Here is a 19,223-nt window from a genome sequence, read left to right as displayed (position 1 = left end):
CCATGTCTTCTTTTCAGGCCAACCTGGCCAAGCAGGAAGGCCGATTAGCAGTTGCTAATGCTGAGTTAGGGAAGGCACAAGCCCTGCTGGATGAGAAGCAAGCTGAGCTGGATAAAGTACAGGCAAAATTTGATGCAGCAATGAATGAGAAAATGGTGAGATTAAATATACAAAATCCCCAAAATGGTGTACTGAAACTTTATACAAGAGCATGCTGTATTTGGAAGTCAGGCAAATGGTTGTGATGACAAAATACTGGCCAGCATGCCTATCTGTTTTGGATCTTTGGTGCTCAAAATTTTTTTGTGTGTGTTTTCACTGATCAAGCTGTACCATCACTGATTTGAGGGTTAGAAAACTGGGTTTGAGATGCAGCTCAGACATTTGTTAATTGTGTGGTTTGGGGCAATCTACCTAGCTCTGTTTGTAAAATGGGGATCCTGATATGACCTCTTGGGATAGGATGTAAGCAATGGCAGTCTAGTAAATGTTTAACAGTCTAGTGTGCCGTGCGGGGACAGGAAAGCCCAGATTTGTAATATTTGCTGATTTCTGTGGTGGAAATACTCCCATCACTGGCAATTCTAAACTACCAATGTAACATCACTGAGCATTTGGGAAAAGGTGCATGGCAGTACACCATTGCATACTATTTCCACCATCCAGATACAACAGCCTTAACGTCAAGAGCATAGATAATATTAACATTTAAATGATTAGGAAGTAAGCTTTTGTTATTTATTACTTTTGCTTTTAATATAATTTTTAAATTGTAAGCTTACATAGTTTAATTTTTAATAAAGGCTGTGTTTAGCACCAGCTCACAAATACTCTAAAAATTTAACAGTTGGCTCTTATGAGTTGGTCCAAGCCAGCTGCTGCATGCTACTGTTGTCTGGGATTTTTCCAGGAGAAAATACTTTGTAAATGGCAAAGAACTCAGGATTATTACTGCATCCAAGACGTCGAAAGGGCAAATCTTATTGATTTGATTCTGTTTTGAAAATGTTCAATAGAAATACTATTTTAATTTATCTGACTAAAAGATAAATTATGTGATTTGGATTCTGTCTTACAAAATTGCTTTCCTTGAAATTTCGTAAGGTAAAATCACTATATTATGAATGATCAAAATTTAATATGTGAAGTTTCATGCACACTGTATTTTTAGGTTATATTATTTTGCAAATTAAGAAATTCCCTCGTGTATTTTTATGTGTGAATATAATGGATGTTTGTGTTAAGCACTTAGAAAAGTGTTTTTGAGACATTCTCCCATTATGGCTGCAGGATTTGCTTAATGATGCTGATATGTGCCGGAAAAAGATGCAGGCCGCCTCCACTCTCATCGATGGGCTGAGTGGAGAAAAAATCCGATGGACCCAGCAAAGTAAAGAATTCAAAGCTCAGATTAATAGGTGCGAATCTGGGTCTCTTCACAGTCACTCTTTCTTTGTGACATTAGAGAACATAAAGTCCATTTCCACGGTGAAATGCTTTTCTCCTTCATTTCCATGTGTTCATGTCTGAATCCTGTCATCTATGACAGTGCTTACAACTTAAATCATGCACTCTAGGTGAAATACTATAGAGGGTGAAGAAGATTTTGTGAAATATTTTACATCTCAGCTGTGGTTCAGTATGAGAGTGCTTTTGATATTATTTGGATTTGCCAGGGCCATCTAGATGCTCACTCCAGTTCTCTATGCTTCACCTCAATGATTTTGGAAGTGTGGATCAATGGTTTGTTGTAAATGCAAGGCTGTCTTTTGCTGGTGTCAATTGGTGTCCTTAGAAAACTTAAAAGAGAGCGCAATGAGAGAGGAGCAAGAAGATGGCAATAAACAAACAAACAAACAAATAAATAAAAAGGGAGGGGAAAGAAAACATGGCTTAACACAAGATTGAAATCTGAACAAGACCAAGGGACAGGATGGGGGAAGATGCTTTCCGCGCAGTACCAAGGCTCACGACCTGTAGGCTTTGGGAGGAAGCCTTCTTTCTTGCTTCCTGACCATCCCACATGTGGCTACTCCCACCCACTTTTGGGTTTTGGGCTCCACTTTGCATGGTCTTTTCCATACCTGGCTACCAAGCATTAAGCAGGGGCAAAGAAGGATTTCCCCCAGTAACAGAGCAAAACTGTGACCTCTCAAACAACTTAGCGAAAGAGCTTAAAACATGTCAGGTGACTCACTTTGGGGAGGGGGCTGTGTGTTTTTTCTTCACAGACTTGTAGGTGATATTCTGCTGTGCACGGGATTCCTTTCCTACCTTGGTCCTTTCAATCAGATATTTAGGAACTATTTGCTTAAAGATCAATGGGAAATGGAGTTGAGAGCACGGAGAATTCCTTTCACAGAAAACCTGAATCTTATTTCAATGTTGGTGGATCCTCCAACCGTAAGTTTTACTTTCCCAATATTATTTGAATTTCAATCTCACTTTATTTCTTACTTACTAAGAAACCCGGCTGCGTGCAGTGTCTCATGCCTGTAATCCCAGCACTTTGGGAGGCCGAGGAGGGCAGATCATGAGGTCAGGAGTTCAAGACCAGCCTGACCAACATGGTGAAACCCCGTCTCTACTAAAAATACAAAAGTGAGCTGGGCGTGACGGCGCGTGCCTGTAATCCCAGCTACTCAGGAGGCTGAGGCAGGAGAATCACTGTAACCGGGGAGGCAGAGGTTCCGAGATCACGCCATTGCACTCCAGCCTGGGCAACAAGAGAGAAACTCCATCTCAAAAAAAAAAAAAAAAAAAAAAAAAGAGGAAACCCAGATTCATTAAACTTTTTCTTTAACTAGAAAGATTGATTTGAAAGTGCTTAAGAGGTTTTTTTTAAATAATTTTCTTTGTGGTATAAACATTTCTTGGTGTTTTAAGTAATCTTGCTTCCAAATTAAGACCAATTGCATTGCTATGAACTAAAAGATCATTTGAGAGATATAGGCTTGCTAATACTGGGCCCTTCTTATACCTCTTCATTATTTACACCACTCCTGTGAAGTCATACTCTCTTTCAAACATTTTAGGCAAATGTAGGCATGATCTGTGCTGGTATTAACCTTATTTTCCTTATTTGCTATCTTTTTTAGTGTCTAATAACATAACACAATAGCGTGTTCTGGTGACCCTAAGTAATAGCAAGGCCTTTCATACTAACCTTCCTTGCTGGGAATCTGATGCCACTGTCAATTTCCAGTATATCTTGCAGAGCTTCTGTGGTAATAAATGCTTTCCAGGCAATTTGTATTCATGAGTTGCTTTTTTGATTTGCAAATCTGCTCTCCAGTTGCTGTTTCCTTAGGGGATGCCAAGCTATTAATTTCATGTTATCTGTATTTAAAAGTTAAAAACTAATCTTTTCCAATTCAAACATTGTTGAATTCACCCTTACAGGGAATAGATTATGTGTTGTAGATGCATTGGGCACTGGTGAAGCAACATGGGCCAGAATATTCTTTATTAATTATGGCCTTTGGGGGTCCTGGGATAATTTAACAAAGGTGGAGGCTGATTGGCTCATTGGATCTCCGATTATTTTATTTTATTTTATTTTTTTAGAGCCAAAGTCTTGCTCTGTAGCCCAGAGTGAAGTGCAGTGGTGTGATCATGGCTCACTGCAGCCTCAAATTCCTGGGCTCAAGTGACCCTCCCAGCCTCCCAAAATGCTGGGATTATAGGCATGAACCACTGCGCCTGACTTGGTGATTTTATTGATCATGTGGCGGGAGGCTGGCAATCTGCTCTAAATTTGGAGAAGGAAATATTCACAAAAGTGTCATTGATGAGCTCCTGGTAATATAATAACTCATCTAATTTATCTCCAGCTATGCAATCACCCGTACATCATGCAGGCAGAACCAAAGGGCCGGAAGGGGAAGCTATCAGGGGCTAATTGCTTGGGACTTATCTTCTTCTCTGACATCTCATTATATTCACTATCTCCATTAACCTCAAATCAGGTTCAATATGCAGTCAACTTACTATGATTCCCCTAAGTATGAAAATACAATGCAAAAGGATAAACCTTATTTTGGGTGATTAAAGAAGGGATTCATTAGATTATAAATTTGTTTTTTGTGTTTTTTTTATGTGAATGTTATTTGGTTCACATTTACAAGTTTGCTTTTTTAAAAGTACAAGTTTCTTAGTCTCGAAGGAAAATAATGTCCATATTTTAAATTATTTTACTTTATGGTACTTTTAATTACTAATGAGGGCATTCCTGTTCTCCTTTGAATGGTGATATCCATTTTCTGTTGTTCAGATTGGTGAGTGGGGGCTACAGGGATTACCAGGAGATGATCTCTCAATTCAGAATGGCATTATTGTGACAAAGGCCACCAGATACCCACTCCTCATAGACCCACAAACTCAAGGCAAAACTTGGATTAAATCAAAGGAAAAAGAAAATGATTTGCAGGTATGTAGCATTTGGTGCAGGGGAAAATAATCTTGAAATCATGAAACTTTTCAAAATTTCAATTGAATCTGCAGTCATAAAGTTGTCATCTCCATGACAAATGTTTGCTAATTCACACTCTTGAGTTTTCTAATAGCAATTTGGGGCAACAGCTCTGATTCTTTTCTCTCTTTTGTACTCTCCTTATACATTTCCCTGACTCCATTGCTTTTGCTAATATTGAATGTGGCTTTTGTTCCGGGCCTTGGGTTTGGTCCTATAGGAAAGTGGCAAATAGAATATTGTGATCCCTCAGTTCAAGACCATTCATGCCAACCTTGCTCAGGCTCTGGGTACTACATAGCTTACTGAGTCCGGCTTTGGTGCTTGCATCTAATAAGGTGTTAATTTTAAGGCGGGGGTAGACAAGGGCAGGATTCCAACATTCCTGACACCCTTAGGGATTCTGTTACTATTGATATTTTAATTCAACTACCGATGTGGGATATTCAGTGTTTCCTAGACACTGTTCCCAGAGTTCTAAACCTCCTGCCCCCATATTTTTGCTTATACTATTTCTACTAACCAAAATGTCTTTCTCCACCCTCCACTTACATCCCAGATAAAAATCTCAGCCATTCTTCAAAGTCCACATCCACCACTACCTCTATCACGACTTTTCTGTGTCCCCAGCACAATATAGCCTGTCCTGAATCCTCACAATGTCTTGTTTGCACTTCTGTTGTGGACTTAGAATCTGACTTAAGTTATTGTTCTTTGCACATTTATCTTTTATTTCTGCTGTACCATGAACTCATTGTTGGCCAAGTTTTATTCATCTTTACATGTTCTGCACTGCTCTTTTTGAGTAGAAATTCTGATATTTATTGAATTTAAGTGAATTTATCAAAGTGTGTCATCATTATAGAAAAAAAGAACCAAGAAAATAATGTGGTCATCTTGATGAATATGAAAAAAAAAGCACTTGGTAAAATTCAATGCCCATTCATGATCAAATTTCCAGCAAACTGGGAGGGATCTTCCTTAATTAGGTAAAGAGTTTCTTTTTCCAAAAAGCCATAACAAACATCATATTTAGTGGTGAAATACTGAAAGATTTCCTCCTGAGATCAGTGCTTCTCATGCAAGTGGATACAGCCCAGTGCTGGGAAGCACACCTAAATACCCCACCTCCTCAATACTCCAGAACATAATACATCAGTCTATGTTTACTAAGAAAACCCAGGGAAATCCTAGCATGGTCCAGGCAATGTAAATTGAAGAGAAGAGTTAAAAGAAATAGTGTCCATTTCCACGAAGCTTCTTAGGGGCCACATTTTCAAGGGTGCACAAATGTGGTATACTAGAACACTTCTTAGTTTCTGCAGCCAGGTCAACTATAACTTGTGCCTGGCCCCATTCCCCTTGGCTCTGCTGGCTTTCAATCTCCCTGCTCCTCTTATTCTTGGAACCTTGCCTGGACCTCCTTAGCTCAGTACATGCTCCTGTGTTGCTTGGCCATGAATGCTGCTCTTTTTTTCTGATCATAGCTTTATCTCTCCATTTCAGGATTACATTCACTGATAAGTCTTCACTAATGTCCTTTCTGATGCAACCCAGTCCCAGGAACCTTCTTGCGGAAGGAACAGAAATATGCCCGAGACACTTTCTTATTTTAAAAATCATCCACTGCTGGGATGGAAATAGACTGAATTGTATTCTTTTTACTCAGACAACATTATTTTCTTATGTAGATAAGCACATGTACAAACACATGCAAATGAAACACAAAGCATGGTTTATATGCCCAGGGCTGTGGTCAACCTTGGCAGCTTTGTTTGCCAAGCCTACCTTCAATACCATCTCCAGGACCTACAGCTCTGACTTGTGGAAAGAGAGTGTATTTACTAAGCCTCGCTATCAGGAATTCACTGGTCATCTTGTAAAGACTCAATACCTGTCTCTGTGCAGGTGAACCAGGCTCTGGTGGTAGTTACCACATATATAGTGTTTCACAAGAAAAATCAAATGAAATAAACCTGAAATGAGGATTCCAAAACATTATTTCAAGTTTATAAAAGACATTGAAGGTGATTGAAGATAATTATCTCCTTACTTGGGAAAGAAATCACAAAAATAGAATTTACCCCTTGAGAAATAAAGCAGGATATAAGCAAATTTAGTCTTACTGGTGCTTTTCTTCACCTTGTTTATTAAGTTCATCAAAGCTCTTTGTTTAGGTTCTTTTACCTTATTAACTTATAGGAAGGTCTTTACAGCACATTATTTGTATAAAGAAAGCTATTCATCCAGGGAAACAACTTCCTTCATGTGCAGAATTTCTTTTTAGTTATTTCCTTTTTAATCAAAACAGAACAAAAGTAGGCTGATTTAAGTTTTATATTTCATATCTTCTTTTTATCATAGTAATTGAGAGATACATATTTAATTCGGTTCTCCTAATTACCTGTTGTCCCAGTGGGTTCTTCCTTGCGTCTTATGGTCTGCACCCACAATAGCATAAGACATTAGTTGAATTCAGAAGATAGGATACAACGAGTTGAGAAATGAGCCTTTGGGAATCTTCACAGTAAGGCAGGGGGAGGGATCCTAGGCAACATAAGGGTTCAAATCCAATTGGCTCATGCAGAGACCAACCAGTACAGTGTGTCTATTTTAACTAATAACAAACGCATTAAACTAAACACGGAGGACCCAACCAGGAATTCAGAATTGTAGTTTAAAAAATGTAAGCATATATAAAGTCAATGTATAGTCTTTTAGGTTGACTTATGGAAAGTGTTAAATTCTTCCCAGTAGGAGACAGAATACATGGATAGACCCGTGATGCGACTCAATGTATCATTTCTGACGTTCTTTTTTTTTTTTTTTTTTTTTGAGACGGAGTCTTGCTCTGTCACCCAGGCTGGAGTGCAGTGACCGGATCTCAGCTCACTGAAAGCTCCGCTTCCCGGGTTTACGTCATTCTCCTGCCTCAGCCTCCCGAGTAGCTGGGACTATAGGCGCCCACCTTGCCTGGCTAGTTTTTTGTATTTTTTAGTAGAGACAGGGTTTCACTCTATTAGCCAGCATGGTCTCGATCTCCTGACCTCGTGATCCGCCCGTTTTGGCCTCCCAAAGTGCTGGGATTACAGGCTTGAGCCACCGCACCCGGCTCTGACATTCTTATGTTTACTTTTTATCACTTACCCATTTTCTAGGGGTCCTGAGAAAATAAATGAATATCCAGATATGCAAGTTGCTTTGCTTTCTCTGAGGGATTATAGCTATGTGAGTTTGAAAGGGTTAATCCTTGACTATTCTCTTCCGTCTGTCAGGAGCAGAACTCTGACATTCCATCTGAGCAATGCCCCTTGATCCTCCTCTTTTGATCAGAGAGACCCCATTACACACCCAGACCCCATTCAACAAAATCATGACTCACCAAGTGTTAGAAATTAATTTTTGTGTGTTACTTTAATTTTTTTAAGTAAGTCTTCCTGTATTGCCCTTAAAATTCTTGGTTACTGTCCAAAAAATCTCTTGGTTTCCCGTAGCGATGGGCACATTCTTTGTAACACTGATAGACCAATGAGTTCTTTCTGTTTAGGTGACATCTCTGAACCATAAATATTTTCGCACACACTTGGAGGACAGCCTTTCCTTGGGCCGACCCCTTCTCATTGAGGACATTCGTGAAGAGCTGGATCCAGCCTTGGATAATGTATTAGAAAAGAATTTTATTAAATCTGGCACCACTTTCAAGGTGAGCTTTGTTAAAAAAAAAAAAATTAAGAAAGAGAAGGAAAGAAAAGAACAATGGTGACATCTACTTATCTTTTTGAGCATAGCAGCAAATGCAATTTCCTTTAGGCAGTAGTATTTGGTACATTGGAAATAAACTATTTCCAAACTGCACTTCAGTGTTTCCTTTTATTTTTTATAGCATATAAAAATTGCTGAGGTGGGGGCATTATTTTGATAAGAGTAGTCATTTAGCTGAAACTAAATAACATTAAGGAAACACATTGTCTGGTCTTAATATGTTAGTGCAACACAATATATATATATATGTTTAAGCAACTCTTGATATTGGTTTTGCAAGTCTTATATGTATACATTTTTACAAAATAACCTAGATTTCTTCCCTGGAGGAAATGACATTTTAATAAAGACTATACACATTGATTTGGTGATTTATCTCTTTATTTTCAGTCTAAGTTCATTGACTTTGTTGGAAGCTATGGAATATTGTTCTCAATTGTTGGTGATGAATTGTTTTCAGTATGTATAAGTGTTTCATTTTTAATTCATGCCATTCTCTACCTTTAGGCTTCGGTTTTATAACAGCATTTCTGATTGGGTGTTTTTCACTTTGGACAACTTAATTTCATGAATATCAGTGAATACGTAAAAAATGAATATTTTCTCATTAAACAAAGACAGATTTATTCAGAAAATTTTCTTCATAATGTGAAATCTTTCATAGGCCACATTTTAAAAAATTCATTCAGCAAAGTTTATGGAGCATCCAATATATACTTAAGCCTTTATGAGTTTATAGGGGAAAAATAAATAAAGCCCAGTTAGTGTTCTGAAGGTTAGCATCATATTCTATGAGATTAGAGGGTAGAATTTCTCTTTTTCATAAAAAGAAGCTAAGAGCAAAATTTTGGTGACTTGCTTGGATATTATGGACTCATCGACAATTTTGAACTGCATTTAAAAAATGTTTAATCCACAAGTAAAGATCATATATATTTAAACTGTACAATGTGGTAATTTGGTATACATATACATTGTACAATGATTACCACAATCAAATTAATTTAACACATCCATCACCACACATGCTATACCTTAGATACCTGAAACTTGTTCATTTTATAACGGAAAGTTTGTACCCTTTGACCAACATCTCCCCATTTCTCCCATCCCCTACTCCGCTGGCAACCACTGTTCTATTCTCGGCTTCTGTGAGTTTGACTTTTTTAGATTTCACATGTGAGATCATACAGTGTTTATCTGTGTCTGGCTTATCTTATATGGCATATTTAATATGCCAAAGGAGGTTGTAGACTCTCCATTCCTGAAGGTCTTTTAAAAGATCCTAGATTTTTATCTGCAGTGTGAAGGCATAATGCCTTAGAATGTGATGGTGGCCTTAGTGATGTTTTCAGTCACATGCAGAATTGAGATTAACCAGAGATTTAAGTCATTTAAAAATTCTGTGATTGCCACCTGATTTTTAGATAGCAAAAACCAATTGTTTTTTCAACATGCTGCAAATAGCAGTGTTTAAGATAAATGTTACCTTTTTGAAAAAAGTTGGCATTTTTTCTTTGAAAATTACATTAACTTTTTCTGTTATCAAATATGCTTCAGATATACCTGTAAAATTAAAAAAATAAAATTTTCTATAAACACAGCAAATTTTCACAGTAGGAAACAATTTTCTTAACCGGGGGAAAAAGTAGCAGCTCCCGTACTACAAAAAACTGATGGGAGTGATAAGTACTGGCTAAGGTGTTCAAGTCAAATCTTAGATATGTCTAAGTTTTCCTTTATTCACCATTTGCTTTGGATAACTTTTTCATTTGATTTGCTTGGGATCATTGCTAAAAACATCGCCAGGCAGGAGTACAATTCTAAGTTATTCTAAATTGAATAGGCTTTATTATTTAAGATTAGTGATTAAAATTTTTTAACTTTCCTTCCCAATTTATTCAAGTTTCACAGCACTGACAGGTAAATTCTTTTCTAAATTGAACCCAAGTTCCTTTCCCTGTCCTTTAAGCTGTTTTTAATTTTATATGTGAATTTATGTAGGTGAAAGTCGGTGATAAGGAATGTGATATCATGGATACGTTTAAACTTTACATTACTACAAAGTTACCAAACCCTGCCTTTACCCCAGAGATTAACGCTAAAACATCAGTCATTGATTTCACTGTTACAATGAAAGGACTTGAGAATCAGTTACTAAGGAGAGTAATTCTAACAGAGAAACAGGTAATCTCTCTCTCAAGGTAAAGAATTTCTGCTTATAATAAATGCCTAAAATGTATTGAGAAATTGCTAAATATGTGAAAAAGAAAAAAATTTAAAAACATATTTATCCTTGTTAACATAAATATTTCTTTTGCAGCCTTAATTCCTGTCAAGGAATCATGTAACTCATCTTCTCATCCAGCCTCAAACACACACACACACACACACACCCCTCTTTCTACTTCTTCTTGAAACTTCTAGGTGTACTAACTATCTATAGTCCTTGTCTTGGGGACACCTGAAAACATCAATAAAACAATGATTGAGAGAAAAAGAAATTGCTCTGAATGGCTCTTATTTCCACTGTAGTAGTTTCAACTACTGCAGTCCAATAATCTAATGATATAGGGAGCCATACCTTTATTTTCAATTAAATGAAATTTGCACTAAAGCAGGGAAATTAAGTCTAACTGAGGGTTCTAATAAAACGAAGAACAACTTAGGACTGGAAGATTTTAAGAGACTGATACAAGATTAAACTAATTTTTAAGTTGACGCTCAGAAAACATTAAGTTTTATGCATAAAATATAATTGCATAAAAATATAATGTTATATATCTGCATTATAAAGTACATTTGCATAAAATATGAGAAAGTAATTAATTTTAGAATGAAAGATTCAAGGCAAGGCAAGGTTAGAAATAATAAGAGCAGCGAGGCATGAAGTGGATGGGAGAGAAACAGAAGGACGAGGGAGGAAAACAGGCAGAGGAAGGAAAAGAGGAGATGGGAATCCAGGGTCTCAGACGCAGGAAAGACATCCAAGAAGGGAGAGAGAAATGACACAGACACCAAAGAAATAGACTCAGTGAAAGGCAGCATCATGCCTGGCTCGTGGACAGCTCACCAAGGGACAGGCCCTTGAAAGGTGGCTGGTCTGGTGGAGTGAAAAGGGCACAGTCCTAGCTTTGACTCTCTTTAGTTGTTTGGTCTTAGTTTCCAATAAACCTGGGGCTTATGCAGTCCAGGAAGGGAACTTGTTCCTCTTCCACAGCCAGGCAGAGATGGCCCTGGCCCGGCAATTCACTGTTGCCATCGCCTCTCAGGATCCCATGCTGTTAACTGTTGACGATTAGTCCCTTGTGGTCTAATTGGTGCTGTGGGTTTATTTTGAGATGATTCCTCGCTGGTCTAGATCCCCCCTGCTTGGAATTATAGTTCCAAGCAACTCCACTGACCAAAGGTCCTCAGGGCTCCCCACACCCGCTCTTCTCATTCCCTAGCTTCCTCTTCAAGAGAAGTGCTAATAGCAACCTTGCTGGAGAAAAAAAGTGCACATTTAATATGCAGGAGGGTAATCTAAACATTATATTTAACCCTCCTAACAATCCTCCTATTACACCCACATTTTTACAGATGAGCAAATGGAGACCAAAGAAAATAAGGGTCCTCATCTATAACAGCACAGGGACTTTGCAGCCTCCCAAGCCTCCTAGATAAGTTTTACAGGTCCTGCTATGAAGTTGAGCTAGAGTCCACTGTGCTATGATATCTGATATCCAGAAAAGGAAGCTAATATGATTTCATTTTGTCCATGTATTCCTACACTGCCACCCAGGGGTGACCATTTTAATGAAAATGACTAACTGGTTATTTCCCTGCAAATAGAGCAATGCTCTTCATCGCCCCGTCAAATCCTGCCACCCTGTAAGTACAATGCCAATAACACTAGTCTTGGAGTTGGAGGACAAGGGTATTAGGCTTTTATAACATACAGCTGGTTACTGGCAGAGACCGGCCTAATACCCTTGTTATTCAGAGTTCATATTTCTGGGTCCTCGGCTTTTCCAAATGTAAAATAAAGAAATTGGACTAAATTCAGCACATTTCAATTTGGCAAATATTTATTGGGTTGAGTTTCTTCTCTACAAAGCCTCAAGTTAAGTACTGTCAATAATACAAAGATGAATAGGAAAGTTTACGTATCTGTCTTCTAGATGCATAAACCGTAGTTGGAGGGAAATAATCTACTGATAGATTGTGATACAAACTATATTAGAGGCCAAGCATGGTGGCTCACCTCTGTATTCCTAGCACTTTGGGAGGCTGAGGCAGGTGGATTACCTGAGGTCAAGAGTTTGAGACCAGCCTGGCCAACATGGTGAAACCCCGTCTCTACTAAAAATACAAAAATTAGCCGGGTGTGGTGGTGCACGCCTGTAGTCCCAGCTACTCAGGAGGCTGAGGCAGGAGAATCGCTTGAATCCGGGAGGCGGAGGTTGCAGTGAGCCGAGATGACACCACTGCATTTTAGCGTGGGCGTCAGAGGGAGACCATCTCAAACAAACAAATAAAGAAACAAAACACACACACACACAAAAAAACCAAAAAAACAAAACAAACTATATTAGATGTGCAGATAAAGACTGTGCCATGACTTTTGATTGACTGGTTCAGGAAGACTTTCTGAAAATGATGAAATTTCTGAAGCAGTTTTCCCAGAAACCTTCCCAAATAAGAAGTTTTAAAACGCCTTCTTTTAACATAATTCTACATGCAACATGTGATTCTGTATAAAGTCAGAAAAAAATGTTATGAGGAATATTATTGCGATGATTTCAATGTAGACTCTACGTTTAGTGAGAGTATCAGTGATACTGACACATCGCTCTCAGTGTTAAATTTCCTGAATTTGAATATTGGACTATGCTTATGTAAGAGTGACCTGGTTCTTCAGAGATTTGCTAAAGTGTTTAGGGGTAAAGGGACATGACATCCAAGAGTGATTCAGCAGTAATAGTAATAATAATAACAATAATGACAATATTATGTTTTCTATAGAGATATAGCGATAAAGCAAAATGTGATTTGGTGAATCTAGGTGAAGGCTGTATGAAAGTTCCTTGTATTAGGCTTGCAACTTTTTTGAATGCTTGAAATTTTTTCAAAATATAATTTTAAAAATATATCATTTTATGTAAGAAAAAAATACCCTGTAAACATTCAAGTTTGCCCTCTGTAGAAGGAGATACAAATAAAATGGAAAATGGGTTTGTATTGGCAACTGGCTGTGCCAAACCAGGTACCTGGTGCTCCCATAGGAACCAGGCCAAGAGCTCATATTTAATCTGGGTAGCCCCTTGGTTTCTTCGTGTTAGTGCCTTTTTGTTTCTACTTGTTCTGACTGCGAATAAAGACAGCATTTCTTACCGAAGCAGTGTGGGAACAGGGCCAAGAGAACGGGACATGCTATTTTTAAACTTCAAGCTGGCAAGAGAGCTTGGGGTAATTGGGTAAAATTATTTAGCAGAATTGTCTGGTGTCTGCCAGTATAAGTGCTGTGGAACCTTAATGACAGTGGGCATAATTTAAAAAAAAATTTCCACAGAAACAAAAATATGGATAGATAGATTTGACTAATGATAGTAATTTCTTCTGCCATTCAAAAGGTACTTTGGTTTAAACTTTAAACATGGTTAATAAATACTAGTGAGTTGCATTTGCTATAATAACTGGTAATTATAGTTCCAATGTTATTTTTTGTTTTTTAATGACAGGAGTTAGAGTCTGAGAGGGTTAAACTTTTGGAGGATGTTACTTTTAATAAGCGGAAGATGAAAGAACTTGAAGATAACCTCCTCTATAAATTAAGTGCTACAAAAGGTATTGTGTTATTAAGAAGTAATGAAATAACAGATTCTGAATAAGGATTTCATTTACACTGTTTTCAATGCCCTCATGACTATAGATGTTAGGAAATAGTCATGTTGTCAATGCAAAAACAAGCAAGGCAATTTCCATCTAGACATTAAAGAGGGACGGCAGAGAATCTGATTTTTAAATTAGCAAATAGAGACCGAGCATCTGAGAATAACACAATTTTCTTTATATAATTGCCTTCTCCTGAGAAAAATAAGGGCTCCTGATAGAGCTAGGTAACTCATTATAGGTTAATTTGCTTGCCCCAAAGAAACTAATGTGCTCAATCTATTTTTTTTTCTTTTGAGACAGAGTCTCGCTCTGTCTCCCAAGCCAGGTGCAGTGGCTCATGCCTGTAATCCCAGCACTTTGGGGGACCAAGGCAGGTGGATCACCTGAGGTCAGGAGTTTGAGACCAGCCTGGCCAACATGGCGAAACTCACTCTATTTGTTTTTTAGATTGATTATTTCATTTGGCATTGAAATGCAGTTACTGCAATGAGTTATGACACATGTAATCTGCGTCAGAGGAACTTGGGTACCAAATGCCCAGCTTACCCTCTACTTGGCTTGATCTCCCACTTTAGATGGGAAAGACAGTTTCTCCTCTGGGTAGCCAAATCATCATGTCACACCTCAATTTGAGGATGAAATCTCTCTGCAATATATAAAAAGAAAATTTTATCCAATAAAATCAACAAACATTATATTGTTCTGTAGCAGGCAAATCACAGCAACCTGAATTCTACTACCTTATTAGAAGTGAATGAATACTTCCCAACTGCACCTTAATTCCGGGATGTTATTTAAACAAGTCCGACCCTCCAGAAATACTGTACCTTTATGGTGAGCTCAGTGAAAAGTCCTTTTATCTGCCTACTTGTACTGCTCCTGCTAGTGAAGCTGTCTGTCTTTTGGTCCAGTGACTCCTCCCAGCCATTTGGGATACCCCTGGGCATTAAAAATATAGCAAGCAGAACTGGGGGCTGCTCCCCTAGTCTAGCCAAGAGTGTGCTGGATCAAGACCTCTTTCCTTGGGGTTAATCCCAAGTTGGACTTCCACATTAGACAGCATGCCCATCAGAGTAACACAGCCCTTCCTGCAGCACTCGCCTGCCGTCCAGACCTCTAGGGTAGGCCAGAGTGCTGCCGTTTGCAGATATGGGGTTTGTTAGCTCAGTACATCCAAGGTGTCTTTCCTTAGATTTTAATTTTAAAACCAAATTCATTGTCATAAGCATCTACTATTTCTATTAAAAACAATAATTTAAAAAAGGATGAGTTCATATCCTTTGTAGGGACATGGATGAAGCTGGAAACCATCATTCTCAGCAAAGTAACATAAGAATAGAAAACCAAGCACTGCATGTTCTCATAAGTGGGAGTTGAACAATAAGAACACTTGGACACAGGGAGGGGAACATCACACACGGGGGCTTGTCAGGGGTAGGGGCTGGGGGGAGGGATAGCATTAGGAGAAATACCTAATGTAGATGACGCGTTGATGGGTACAGCAAATTAACATGGCCCATGTATACCTATGTATCCAACCTGCACGTTCTGCACATGTACCCCAGAACTTAAAGTATAATAATAATAAAAAAACAATAATGAAAGGCAAAACTAAAAATAAAATTCGAGTTTCTCTTCCTGGTGAGATATTTTCACTATACCCCAATTTACTCTTGTTAGAGACAGAGGGATTAGAGTTTTCTATAGCAACGACTGTTCTACTAAAGCAGCGTGAGGAAAGAGTGTACCATTCAACTACCAGCACGACAGCCCATGTGTGAAGTGTTCAGGTTAGCTCACACCCTGAGACAAGTGGGGTGGACAAGCTGTGACACTTGAGGAGAGCCACCAAGATGACAATGGGGGTGAAGCCTATCACATGGGGAACAGCAAAGACCACTGGAGACATGATCATTGTCTTGAGATGTGTGAAGACCCAATCAAATGGGTCTTTTGCTTTTTGCAGATGTTTAGGCAGAGTGGGGGATAGTCTGTCAGTGGGAATGTTTAGAAGGCTTCAGGCATTGGATGGTAGTTGGTCTAGAAGCTTTTTGGTGTCTTAAGATTCTACTGTACCAGTGGTCTTCCTGACTTTGGAGACATCAAGTTGAAAGCTAACAGTATTTTTTTTTTCAGAAGAGATGTATCTTGCCTTGCAACTTTCCCATCTGTGTACTACAGTTTTCCCGTTTTGAATTTTAGGCTCACTGGTAGATGACGAATCTCTCATTGGTGTACTTCGAACTACCAAGCAGACAGCAGCTGAGGTAAGTGAAAAGTTGCATGTGGCTGCAGAAACTGAGATCAAGATCAACGCGGCTCAGGAGGAGTTCCGGCCCGCAGCCACCCGCGGAAGCATCCTCTACTTCCTCATCACGGAGATGAGCATGGTCAACATCATGTATCAGACGTCACTGGCCCAGTTCTTGAAGTTATTTGACCAGTCCATGGCCAGGTGAGTCCTCACTACCTTCATCCACAAGTGGTAACTTCAAAGCTGGCTTGTATTTCTACTGTTTTAGAAATTGCTTTTTCACTATTCACAATAGCAAAGACACGGAATCAACCTAAATGCCCATCAACAGTAAAGTGGATAAAGAAAAGATGGTACATACACAACATGGGATACTAAGTAGCCATAAAAAAGAATGAACTCATGTCCTTTGCGGAAACATGGATGGAGCTGAAGGCCATTATCCCTAGCAAACTAACACAGGAAGGGAAAACAAAATACTACATGCTGTCACTTATAAGTGGGAGCTAAATGATGATACCACATGGGCACATAGAGGGGAACAACGGACACTGCGGCCTATTAGGGGATGGAGGGTGGGAGGAGGGAGAGGATCAAGAAAAATAACTAATGGGTACTAGGCTTAATACTTGGGTGATGAAGTAATCTGTGCAACAAACCCCCATGAATTAGGTTTACCTATGTAACAAACCTTCATGTGTAACCCTGAGTTTAAAAGTATTTTTAAAAAGCAAATTGCCCTTTGCTTCTTTGATTCTTAAATGTATTTCAGATCTGAAAAGTCACCACTACCTCAAAAGAGAATTACAAATATTATTGAGTTCCTGACATATGAAGTTTTTATATACTCTGTCAGAGGTCTATATGAAAACCACAAATTCCTGTTTGTACTTCTCATGACCTTAAAAATTGACCTTCAGAGAGGGACAGTTAAGCACAGAGAGTTTCAAGCTCTCATTAAAGGTAAAGTGTGTGGGATAAGATGTGGTGTGTGGAGGATGTTGCTTTTGATATGCTCTTTGATATACCATAAACCCATTTCTGTGATCCAGTAGGGAAATGATGTTCTTTTTTTTTTTTTTTTTTTTTTTTTTGAGATGGAGTCTTGCTCTGTCGCCCAGGCTGGGGTGCAGTGGCCGGATCTCAGCTCACTGCAAGCTCCACCTCCCAGGTTTACGCCATTCTCCTGCCTCAGCCTCCTGAGTAGCTGGGACTACAGGCGCCCGCCACCTCGCCCGGCTAGTTTTTTGTATTTTTTTTAGTAGAGATGGGGTTTCACTGTGTTAGCCAGGATGGTCTCGATCTCCTGACCTCGTGATCCACCCGTCTCGGCCTCCCAAAGTGCTGGGATTACAGGCTTGAGCCACCGCGCCCGGCCGGGAAATGATGTTCTAATTAAAGTGTAATGAAGTTTTATTTTTTAATATCTCTTTTCTGTTTTTCATTCATCTTGCCCTGGTTACTTAAGATTCAGGTCTGTGCCAACTCAACTGAATATTGATATTTTTGTAGTTATTGATATAACTACATTCAGTTTATTCACTGCTGACCATGCCTGGGAGAATCGATTGCTCAAGTGAGGAAAAGTGATACTGGTGATGGCTTTCTTTAGCAAGAGAGCCATTCCCTCAGCAAGGGGGTATGATGGTTTTTCAGACTGCAAGAAAAGGCTCACTTGTGTTTCATATTTGAAGTTAATCCTATTCATTGCATATCTCCATGTTAAAGGTCTAATTAAGAAGACAAAAGAATGGAATTTTCATTTCAATTTAGTTACACAAGTATTTACTGAGCTCATGCTATGTAAACCCACCACGCTAGCTTTGGGGATGTAAGAATAAACCAGATACTGCTTGAAAAGAAATAATAGCCTCAAAATGGAGATAAAGATAATTTAAAAATCACTACAAAGTAAGGCAGAATCACCTAAGTGCTGTAAGAGAGCTAAGAAACAAAGTGTTGAGTCTAAAAGGAGGGAGCGATTACATGTGGTTGGTGAAATCAAAAACAGTTTCTTAGAAAATATACCTTTGTGGGTTAAGTCATGAGTTGGGGAACTATTCGGTACATGGCAAAATGCTTCCATCTTTTTCTTGTGTGTTTGGCTCTTTATATATGATTTAACCAATTATTTTCTGGCTCCCCACACCCCAAAAAGAAAGTGGCATTTGAGGTGGACCCTGAAGAGGTAGAAAAGAGGAAAACATTCCATGCTGAAATGGAGCAGCATGAAAAAGGGAATGAGTGGAGAACATCTAAGTTGTAAGAATCAGTCTGGTTTTGTTGAAATGAAAGGTGGATATGGAGGCATACTGAGAAATAGAGCTGGACATATAAACTGGTGACATACTGCGGAGACCCTGGGTTCCCATAGGAAGCATTTTCTTGATCTGGTAAGAAACAGGGAGTTGTGTAAGGTGGTGATGTGATCATTATGGTCATTTAGGGAGGTGAACTTGGCACATGTGTAAGGATCAAAGAAAAGAGGTTCAAAGGAGTCTCTTTCAATCTTCCCAACTGCAGGAATACATTCCCAACCTAGGGTAAAGGCAATGGGAATATATAGGGAGACAAGGGTATGAGAGATTAGGGAGGTAAAGTGGCAAAAACCGATGCATAGAAGAGCCAAGAGAGCAGGCAGAAATGAGTCTACGATTTCCGGTCTATGCAGAGATTTCTGGTCTGGTTGGTTGGAAGAGAAGCTGGTTTGAGGAGGGTTGGTGTGGGGGATTTCTGGATGTGATTTTAGGGCCTATGTAGTCAGAATAGGCCAGATTTTGCTGCCATAAAAATAATCCCAAAATTTCAGTGACTTAACACAACCAGGGTGTACTACATTCATGTTACCTACATTCATGA

At 38.9% G+C, this 19,223-nt stretch overlaps 1 protein-coding gene across 1 annotated transcript in view; it reads left to right on the top strand.

Annotated features, from left to right (window-relative positions):
- Positions 1-19,223, top strand: part of DNAH8 (dynein axonemal heavy chain 8) — a 314,891-nt gene that overhangs the window by 206,758 nt on the left and 88,910 nt on the right. Inside the window, exons 70-78 of the mRNA XM_065544087.2 lie at positions 18-155; positions 1,291-1,418; positions 2,232-2,403; positions 4,274-4,429; positions 8,019-8,174; positions 10,238-10,420; positions 13,957-14,062; positions 16,313-16,565; positions 17,137-17,327. Coding sequence (XP_065400159.1) covers positions 18-155; positions 1,291-1,418; positions 2,232-2,403; positions 4,274-4,429; positions 8,019-8,174; positions 10,238-10,420; positions 13,957-14,062; positions 16,313-16,565; positions 17,137-17,327 — 1,483 coding nt within the window. The remainder of the gene's footprint in view (positions 1-17; positions 156-1,290; positions 1,419-2,231; positions 2,404-4,273; positions 4,430-8,018; positions 8,175-10,237; positions 10,421-13,956; positions 14,063-16,312; positions 16,566-17,136; positions 17,328-19,223) is intronic.

Source organism: Macaca fascicularis, chromosome 4 (genome assembly GCF_037993035.2).
Source record: "Macaca fascicularis isolate 582-1 chromosome 4, T2T-MFA8v1.1".
NCBI classification, from domain to species: domain Eukaryota; kingdom Metazoa; phylum Chordata; class Mammalia; order Primates; family Cercopithecidae; genus Macaca; species Macaca fascicularis.
The sequence above is the reverse complement of the archived record's forward strand: the minus strand, read 5'-3'. Positions and strand labels throughout refer to the sequence as shown.